At 41.7% G+C, this 10,694-nt stretch overlaps 1 protein-coding gene and 2 non-coding genes across 3 annotated transcripts in view; all 3 read right to left on the bottom strand.

Annotated features, from left to right (window-relative positions):
• Positions 1-2,246: 2,246 nt before the first annotated feature.
• Positions 2,247-2,319, bottom strand: TRNAV-CAC (transfer RNA valine (anticodon CAC)). Its single transcript has one exon. It is a non-coding gene; the product is annotated as a tRNA-Val (tRNA).
• Positions 2,320-2,935: 616 nt separating this feature from the next.
• On the bottom strand, positions 2,936-3,007 carry TRNAE-CUC (transfer RNA glutamic acid (anticodon CUC)). Its single transcript has one exon. It is a non-coding gene; the product is annotated as a tRNA-Glu (tRNA).
• A 4,236-nt stretch (positions 3,008-7,243) lies between these two features.
• The window catches only part of LOC148483131 (hepatic lectin-like), a 41,253-nt gene continuing 37,802 nt past the window's right edge, over positions 7,244-10,694 (bottom strand). The window contains exons 7-8 of the mRNA XM_088452506.1: positions 10,518-10,639; positions 7,244-7,614 (exon numbers count right to left, since the gene is read on the bottom strand). Of these exons, the coding sequence (XP_088308632.1) occupies positions 7,482-7,614; positions 10,518-10,639 (255 nt within the window). The 3' untranslated portion in view covers positions 7,244-7,481. The remainder of the gene's footprint in view (positions 7,615-10,517; positions 10,640-10,694) is intronic.

Raw genomic sequence — 10,694 nt, 5'->3', positions numbered from 1 at the left:
AATGAGTCATGTTGGTTGGATTTTGTAGGCAGTTTCTGATGGAGGTTTTAGAGATGGTTCCTGTGCAGGAGGTGCACTCAGTACAACGGAGCTGGTGTCCAGGTGGCAGAGATCACCAGAGTCCAGCCCACTGAGGGAGTTAGCCGGCTGCCTATGGAGACACAGATCACCAGGATGACACCGAAGTGGAGCCGGGTACTGCAGCTAGTTTCATATAATACAAAGATTGTAACAGGGTAGATACCCCAGAACGCAATTTAGACAAATCTGAGGAACATATGAGAGTGATGAAATTTGTATTTAAAACATCAAACTGTAAAAAAAAATGGCCATCGCGACCATCATCCTGGCCACTCGCAATAGTGGTGGGTGGTCACCCACAGCTATGCGAGCGGCCAGGAGGCCGCACTTAAAATTAAAAACAAGCGCCCTGATTCAGAGCGAGCGCTCTTTCAGAGTGTCCGGCTCTGAATCAGGGCCTTAGTACCCAAAATAAATGCTGAAGGTCCAAAAATACACAAATGAAATAGAAAAAAATTACAAAGGCTGACTATTAAATTAGTGTATTGTTTGCAAAACATGGCAGATAATGAAAGTCTTTGGGTCCATGAGTGTGGACAGCTTGGAGAATAGAAGGAACTAAGCTGACTAAATGTATTAATAAACTTCCAAGCAGCAATTTTGTTAAACTATATTATTCTAGAACAATGGGAAACACCTTAAAATTGAAGAGATGACTGCAAGATTGCACTGTAAAGTGTCCCTGCTGTTGTGCTGGAGACTCACATAGTAAAATTAATAAAAAAATGCCTGGGACTGACATGGTTGTTGCTAAGACCTAGAAAATATACATAAAGAGAAAAGCACTAGGCTGAGATGCTTTGTGACTCGAAAGCAGCGTTCAGTTTATTGCCTGCTTCTGCCAGATTGGTGATAGGGGCAATTAAGTCAGGCATATATATATATATATATATATATATATATATATATATATATATATATATATATATATACATACATACATACACACACACATTCCACTTAGACTGATTTATTTTGTATGCAATGATCTGCCTGAGCCTGGCTGGCACTACATAAACGTATGCAATTATTTACAATGAAGCTGGTATTCATAAAATGTCCATCAGATGTCGCTATTGCAACATTCATACATTGCCAGACAGGTCAGTATAACTACTGTTACCTTTTTCCATTACACAAGTGGAAACGTTCTCTGAGAGAGAGCCTCGTCATAACACCGCCGGGTCTCTGAGCACCGTGTAAATGTCCCTATCCACAGTCAATGTTATAACGTGCAAACGTGCATACTTCACACAATACTCAAAATGATTCATTTGAATCACCGACTTCGTCTTAGCTATAAATAGAATGTATATACAATGTAGAGAAGATTACATAAAAAACATTAACAATGAAACCATGGGGCATGAACAAGGATTAACCATGATCAGTGTCCTCAATCAATGCATGCTTTATTTTTATTGCAATACTATCTATTTACTGTATTGCAGAACTTTGTTTAAAACAAACCTTGCTCACAATCAGGGATAATTATTCTATTAACTCTTATGTGCTGGTCCTAAATCATACAACGACCACATAATTTCACTACTGAATAAAAATATAATTTAATTCACATTATTATTATTATTATTATTATTATTATTATTATTATTATTATTAATAATAATCATTAATAATTAAAGGGACAAAAATAAATATACATATCTTTATATATATATATATATATATATTTATAATTATAAAAATTAATAATATTAATTATAACAAAAAAAAAAAACTAGCAGAGGATGGTTTCGATCCATCGACCTCTGGGTTATGGGCCCAGCACGCTTCCGCTGCGCCACTCTGCTACATGTTTGGCCCTGTTCAAATCTGAGGATACCTCTGAGGTTCTGTTATGGGATCTGTGATTACAGTGAAGTTATTCGGAATTTAGTCCAAAACCATATCAGACTGTACAAGTAAAAGCCAAAACACTGTGGTTGTAACCACAAATAAGTGCTTCAATGAAATGTATATAATTACTACATAATGATCAAAGGTAATAAAAAATGTTAAACGTTATGGTAGAACTTCCTACAACTAGATCATGTCCTGTGTAACCGTCAGTTTGTAGTTAAAGTAACTCAGGCAAAAAAATATATTGATGTTATTAACAATCACAATGCTTAGCTGTATTATTTAAAATTGTAAAAAAAAAATGTTTCTGCCCGGTTTCGAACCGGGGACCTTTCGCGTGTGAGGCGAACGTGATAACCACTACACTACAGAAACCTGCATGCTAGTGAGCTCCGTACTCAGGCTCTAGAACAGGCTCAAAGAACTTTGTCAAATGTATTTGTCTATAGTGAACAAACAGATACCCATGAAGTTGTGCCAAAGCCATGTAATACATTAGTAATAGAAGAATGAAAATGACACAGTCATCAGATTGTCCCAGCATTCTTTGTAGTGTCATCCTGTAGACATAAAAAATATGTGTGGAAATAACTCACTTGATAAGATGAGATGTGTTTCCTTAAAATTGCCTACATGAATAGCTAGCATCACTATCATGTCAGAATTTCCCTGTATCTCTTATAGAAGCTGTACATTAATTCAACCTATTTTAGTCCATTGTCTTCATAGTGCATAGTGACAACACAAATTATATATATATATATATATATATATATATATATATATATATATATATATATATATATATATATATATATATATAGTGTGGTGGCAGTTAAAACACTTTCTGTAAGATCCATGAATGTCAGAGAACTATTTCAAAAATAAATGAAAGGAATGTATAAATAGATTCCTATTTTTATAATTTCTGATAGCTATATCATATTCATGGTACAAACAAGACTGCAATTAAACAAACAAAAAAATGATCTTCCCTGACCGGGAATCGAACCCGGGCCGCGGCGGTGAGAGCGCCGAATCCTAACCACTAGACCACCAGGGACAGATAGTTACTCCTGCAAACTTAAAATATTCATTTTACAATCTTTGGGTGTACACAGTAGCTGACTACTGAGAGAGGAGCTGTATATGGTAGAAGAGACTGTCAGATGGGATTACAACATTGTTAGCAGTTTGCAGATTCTCTGTCACCTGGTCTCCTACATGTGGCTGATGGATGGTCGTAAGACTCACCTGCTCTCCTACATGTGGCTGATGGATGGATGTAAGACTCACCTGCTCTCCTACATGTGGCTGATGGATGAATGTAAGACTCACCTGGTCTCCTACATGTGGCTGATGGATAGATGTAAGACTCACATCCATCCATCAGCCACATGTAGGAGACCAGGTGAGTCTTACATCCATCCATCAGCCACATGTAGGAGAGCAGGTGAGTCTTACATCCATCCATCAGCCACATGTAGGAGAGCAGGTGAGTCTTACATCCATCCATCAGCCACAGGTACTGTAGGAGAGCAGGAAACGGAGAATCTGCAAACTGTTAACAATTTTGCTGTTGCTATACTGATGGATTTTCGTGACCTCATGGCCACGAAAATCTATCAGCTATTAGTGAAAAAAAATGATAAGCACAGCTGTGGGAATTTCTTCACATAGAATTAGGATTACCTGCCGGTATGTGTACTAACCATCTGTGCAATGTGCATTGGGGCTGGCTAGGAGGCATGACACAGTGTTCCAGCACTAAGCTGAGGCACTATGGAACGGGAAGAGATAGATCCCCTTCCGTAGATGTACGATTATGTAATCTGCCAGTGTCCATCATTCCCTACCATCCAAGTGGGCATAGAGGGGGAATATATTCATGTGGCGAGCAAAGCGAGCCCGCAAGGGGCCAACTTTCTCATTTTCTTGGAAAGTGTGGGAAGAAACCTCCGCTTCCGCCCTCACTCACGTCACTTCCAGGTATAGCTGCTGAAGGGTTTTTATACTTTTCCGTTACAGAACTTGCATGGGTCGCTGGAGAGGGGAGTTTTCTCTCCCCCACTCCAGCACCCGAGATCTTAATACATCACTGCGTTATTGCTTCCAACTCACCTCGATAAGAGGTGAAGCAATAAGAATTTTAGTGGTATAATGTTTTCCACAATAATACATCTCCCACATATAAGTTTATTTTGAATGTTACCAATTGCAAAGTGTTCCTGCTGAAGCTGTATCTCTGAGATCATGAACTGAGATTTCCGGCAGCTCTACGAATAAAGAGAAAATATGTATTCACTTATTCCCATGTTGCTGGGAAAGAAGTCTTGACCAGACCAGGTGGGGTGCATGGTAATGAATCCACCTCCTCTTGATGAGAGTACATCAGTATTTCTATGTTGTTGGCCCTTTTCTGTGAGGTGACAGAGTTGTAAGCTTGCAAAGCCAGACTCCATCTCAGCAACAGTCCACTGTCTCCTGCAGTTCTGTGTAGCCAATTTCAATGATTATGGTCAGTGACTCCTGGAAATTCCTTCCCAAACACGTATGATAGGAGGTTCTTCAGTGCCCTTTCTTATTCCACCGATTTCCGAGAGATAGGTCTGCGAATGCTCCCTACTATTCTTCCCTACCTATTTATCCAATATCTGAGAGACCCCTGGGTTGCTCCTAACAATTCTCCCCTAACTGGTGCACCAGTTTCTGAGAGAGACAGGCCTCAGATGTTCCTGACGATCCTTTCTTACCTGGTCCACAAGTTACTGAGAAAGATGGGCTTCAATTGGAGCTCCAACTGTCGAGTACTCCCTCTGCGTCATTATTACCACCTCTTTATATGAGTCATCAAGGGAAGAACTTAGGGCCTGATTCAGATCCGCTCGTAAGCGGCCGCTCGTTCGCTCCGAGCGATGTTCGCACATCTGCGCATGCGTATGGGTCGTAATGCGTATGCGCCAACCAGTCAGTGCGGTCGGAAAACGTGTGTTCGTAAAATTGCGAGTGCCTGCTAATTTGAGTGACAGGATGAGGCGTTTGTGGGTGGTAACAGGGGAAGGTGCTTGAAAACGGGGAGTGGAGATCCGAATGCAGGTGTGCCAAACGGTCAAAACGGGCGTTTTAAGGGTGTGCATAATTAACAAAGCAGCGTCATCGACCACGTTACTTGGTTGTCTCTTAGCCTGAACTGTTCGCATGATTGTGGTAGGAAAATCCAACCACAAGCACTGAGAGCAGTTCATACGCCTTTCGATGTACTCGATTAATCTAATAAATAGCGGAGATGACGTATGATGCGAGCGGCCAGGGGGCGTCTTTTCAAAATAGCGAGCGCATGTTTCGTTCGCTCGCTCAGACATAGAGGCGTCAACAGACCGCAAAGAGCGAGCGCTCAATTTAAATAGCCGGCCCCTTTTTCTGAACGAGCGAGCGCAAATAGCGTCCGGCTCTGAATCAGGCCCTTAATTCTGTTAGCATACACACATTCTGTACTACAAAGGCTACACCTATTAGAAATATTGTAGTGAGCGGTTACAAGGATGTGACTCTCATGTCATGTTGCACTAATTTGTCCCTAAATAAGTTTAAGTTAGTAGGAATGTCAATATAAAAGTAAAAATGGGGAATGCATTACCTGTGGACAACATATAATAAAATGACAAAGTGCAATGATATATGCTGACACTATATAAATAAATGTTAATAATGGTGAGGCCCAACCACCGCTGCCTCCTGCTATCTGATTAAACATAGCTGGCAACGGTGTTCCTTCTGCATGTAGCTACGCAGATCAAACACGAGCTGCACCTTAGGATACACTTTGCTGTTGTAGCGAGAGCAGGGTGTTGTTGTACCTGTGTTTTATATTATGGTGCTTTACAGTTCTTAAATGTTTCCAGATAGGGAACCTAATGGCGCCCAAAGAACCTAACATGCCCAATAAAAGAAGCTAAAGTCACATGTGGAGGCACGGGCACTCAGCCACCCCAAGAAATTGCAGCATCTACTGACTAAAGTAGAGGTTCACAAATCGGTCCTCTAGGCACCCCAACAGTCCAGGTGTTAGAGATATCCATGGTTGAGCACAGGTGGGTAAATCAAATTTGACAGAGGTACTAATTAAATCACCTGTGGTCAAGCAAAGATATCCCTAAAACCTGGACTGTTACGGTGCCTTGAGGACAGTGTTTGGGAACCTATGGACTAAAGTCTTTGTGTGGCTATTACCACTAACTGTCATGTTGAAGTGAAAGTCAGGTGTGGATCAGGACCAAGACATTACTCCGAGGGGACCAGTGACTATATCCCATGTAGGGTAGGATTGTTCAGTGAGCCATATGTGTGGTGAACCCCCTGCCATTTGTTATTTGTAGTGTATTTAACCTATGTGTATATATAACAGTAAACTCACTGTTGGACCCCTCCAACTGTTTGCCTAAGTGATTGCAAACCCATAGAGACACTAGGTACCCTCAGTCAGCACATAAGGCAGGGTCCTGGCTGACCAGCGATGAGTGACAAAAGAGCCAAACACAAGCCCAGTACCAGTCATCTTGTCTCTCTACACATGAAACTATTCTCCAAGTAACTTGTAATTGAGTCCATGGGGGAGAGGTATCAAACCTTTGAGAGAGCTATAGTGGAGAAGTTCCCCATAGCGACCAATCAGTTTCTGTAATTTCATAGACTAAGCTATATAAATAATAGCAAGTATCTAAATGGTTGCTATGGGCAATTTATCTCTCTCGAAGGTTTGAAACATCTCCCCCTATATGTCAAATTGTAACACAAACTTCACCCCACTATGATTGCTTCTTGCTAGTAAAGGTGCCCATACGTCTGCAACGGATCGCCGCGATGCAGGGATGCAATCGGAAATTTCCGATCGCCCACCATCAATGTTCTGCGATCCGTCGCCAGATCGCAGACATTTCACGATTGCAATCAATTTTTGATCGTGATCGTCAAATCGCCAAAATCCAACATGTTGGATTTCTGCGAACCTGCGATGCAGCTTCGCGGGATTGCGGCAATCCGTCGGTGATGTATGGACCCCATAAGGTGCAGAGAAACACTGAGAGAACACAGGCACTGGAGTGATGATACTATAACACATTATAATCAGCATTGCAGACCGTACATCCAGAACCCAGCACCAGAACGTGCAGTGATTGCAGCCTATACTAGATCATATTGTATAGGGTATTAGGGTTATTGTCTAATATAGAAGTAAGGCAGTCTATATATGAGAGGAATAGGAAAATAAATCACAGCTATATTTTATGGTGATACGAGATTTAATTCTGATAGAATTGTGATATGTATCAGAATAATTGTGTTATAAAGTAGTATTACTGTTGATGATTAGTAAGGTGCCTCATTGCTGAACTGAAGATTGGGGGGGGGGGAGGACATAAAACAGGGGAAATAGGTACAAAGGTGAAAACAAATTAGTATAAAATGCTATTTAGAAGAATACAATCAATCAGTTCCAATGTGTCGGCTGTAGAATAAATCTTCTGTAGGACACAAGCTCAGAGCTTCTTCTCACAAATTGCATATCTGTCATAACCAGTGCAAGGTGCATCATTCCACTCCCCAGCCATCCACATGTGGACACAGTCTTCGACCCCAAAGTGATCATTCGGTTCCCCTTCCTTCCAGGCCCTGAATGAAAGAAACATGATTGAAGCCATCACTTTTACAATGCATCAGTCCCCTACACATAGTATAGGCAGCAATGCTGTGGTTTGAAACAGCATTCAGGAGAAAATGTCATATAAATTCACTAGGATGTAGTGGTACCACGGAGGTATGAGGCACATTGTGTACCATGACTCAGTGAAGTCAGGGGCGTATCTATAATGGGTGCAGGGTGTGCGGGGATCACGGGCCCCTGGGGGCCCCGCACCGCACACCCTGCACCTATAGAATTACTTATCTCTCTGGAGTCCCACGTCGGCGCTGGGGTCTGGCACTGTAAAAAAATGACTGGAAAATGGCTGCCGCGGCCATTTTCCCGTCGTTTGGGCATGCGCAGTACAGGGAAAATGGCCGCGGCAGCAATTTTCCCGGTGACCAGCACATCCTCTATAGACTCTGGGTGCACTCTAGTCCGGCGGTGGCTGCGCACAGCTCAGAGCGCTGCCGGCCGCCGGACATAGAGGAGGGGGTCCGTGTCGGAGACTGTACGCGGGCCCCCTCCTCTCTACAAATGCCCCTGAGTGAAGTAGACAGGCTAGTTAGATGGAATGATGGCTCAGGCTGCTTTATGTCGGAGATGGGTAGAAATTAATTAAACAAAGATTATACATTAACAAAATATTGAAGCAGTCAAGGAAAAGCCGCAGCCGTAGACTGAAAGGACAACTATTGCAAAATTGGAAAGCTAATAATAGCTATTAGATAATTTAAACAAAAATAATATTTTGTCAATGTTGTCATTGTTTAATAGTTCAAAAAGAGAGAAAATATTTGTAGTAAAAGAAGGATAATGGGCATTGCCAAATACAGGTTGCACGGTCTCCAAGAACCATCTGCTTGGCATAACAGAACTGATCCCAGCACAAGGCCATGGGGTGAGTGATATGGACCCAGTCTTAAGGTGCGTACACACTTGCCGATATATTGAACGACTGAATTATATCGTTATCGTTCACTTTATCGGCCAGTGTGTACGATAAAACGATGAACGATTACTACGAACAACCAACGATGCGCGCTGCCGCGGGTCTTGGGTCAATGTCGTTCATCGCCCAATTATGCAGGCCAACCTGGCGATATTGTCAGATTGTTGCATGTTCGGGGATGAGGGAGAGTGCCAGGCACTGAACGGTATCGTTAATGACATCACTCAGTGTGTGTGCTCAATGTCGTTAACAACACTGAGCACACCCCTGCCGGGTACTCACTAGACGATATCGCTTAAGGAGTAACTCGTCTAGTGTGTACACACCTTTAGAGACAGTCCCCACTTGATAAACCTTTACACAGCACTTAAATTTGGGGCTGGATACGAGCAAGATGCTGGGAGTGGCACAGTGGTTAGCACTGCTACTTCACAATGTTGGGGTCGTGTGTTCAATTACAACCAGGGCTCTATCTGTGTAGTGTTTGTTTGTTCTTCTGTGCTTTGTATGTTATCTCTAGGTGCTCTTGTTTTTTCCTATATGGCAGTTTGGGCTGTCAGCCCCAAAGGGGCAGGGACTGATGTGACAAATATTCTATGGACAGCACTGTGTAATATGATGAAATGATATAAAAAGTAAAATAATGCCAGTGAAAGTGCCAATCTACAAGTTTTAACACTGGATGACACTTGTGCGGAACCACTAGTAGGCAGCAGAAAATAGACAGCTACAAGGAGTGAAACGCGTGTAGGAGGTTTCGCTGTCACACAGTGTAACACACACTACTACATTATAGTAACTTGTATTACTACTAAGATATCAACTATTAGGTTTTAATGAGTGTAGTATTGGAAGTAGGGTACAAAGACCTATGCATGATCCGGACAGATTATATAGTAGTAACTTCCCCTTGAGAAGATGCTGATCGTAGGAGTAGGACAATGTAGAACATAGCAGTGATTAATAGGAATTAAAGAACATTTTTGTATCATTTTGTATATTAGAAATAACATAACAGCTAAAGGGGGTTTGTAATATTGTGACACTTTGTTAGGCTGCGTTGCTTAATGGCACCTGTTATAATCTTTTAAAGGGGCCAACTAACTATAGCTGCACATAGACTGACAGTTATATAGAATGTTACTGTCAATAATAGTTAAAAGATACTGTACATAATATTTCTGTAATCCCTTCTTTATTCATTTATTATTATTTTTTAAAGAGTGTGATATAATAACAATTAAGGACATTTATCTGCATTACTTTCTGTTAGCAATACAATAAGTGCACACTCTGGGGAAAACTAGCATATGTTTAGAAAGCTGCTTATAACTAACAGGAGATTTGGTCTGATACTCTTCTAGCAGAGGGTTAGTCAGAACTTTGTGGACCCCATAACATTATTCTCAAGGGGATCCTTCCCCTTCTAGACAGACTTGTCTCTTCACAGTAGTTGCTGTATTTATGCCCATAGTAGCGCCCTAGTTTACATTATACCACACAGTGCCCCCAGTTCATGTTATGTCACATTGTAGTGCCCCAAAATAACCATATGCCACATTGTACTGCTGCCAGTACATATGCCACACATCTCCCCCAGTTCACATTATGTCACACAGTGCTTAGCGGGCTACTCTAAAAACCTGGTAGGCAACTTTATTACGTGGGTGCAGATGAGTCAAATCCCAGAGGTGGGCCCCATGAGCCTTCTGGGTCCCATAGAAATGGCACCCCTGCACCCAGTATACTGTAGCTATGCCCATGCTTTCTAGGTAAACATTCCGTTCACTGCTAAAACAAATATTTAGGGAAAGATCTTTAGGCATTCTCATGCCCACTTGCCTTGTGGAACGCTTTGTATTGAAGTGACAGAACACCTGTACTTTTCTTCTTCATTCAACTAAGCTACTGTAGCAGTGCTTCAGTCTTCTAGAAACTTACTTGTAAGATGCTTCGTAGTTCGTTCCATCCACCCATTCCCAGGCATCTTCTGTGATGGAATCATGCAGTCCAATCCAAAAAAGTTTGTTAATGCCAGCAGAAGACTTAGTGGTAAGGAAGATCTGAGAAAGAAATGAGCAGATATCAGGTAACGCCAGATAATTACATTGTAAGACT

This window comes from Taudactylus pleione, unplaced genomic scaffold (genome assembly GCF_031769625.1).
Source record: "Taudactylus pleione unplaced genomic scaffold, aTauple2 ptg000551l, whole genome shotgun sequence".
In the NCBI taxonomy this organism is placed as follows: Eukaryota; Metazoa; Chordata; class Amphibia; order Anura; family Myobatrachidae; genus Taudactylus; species Taudactylus pleione.
The sequence above is the reverse complement of the archived record's forward strand: the minus strand, read 5'-3'. Positions and strand labels throughout refer to the sequence as shown.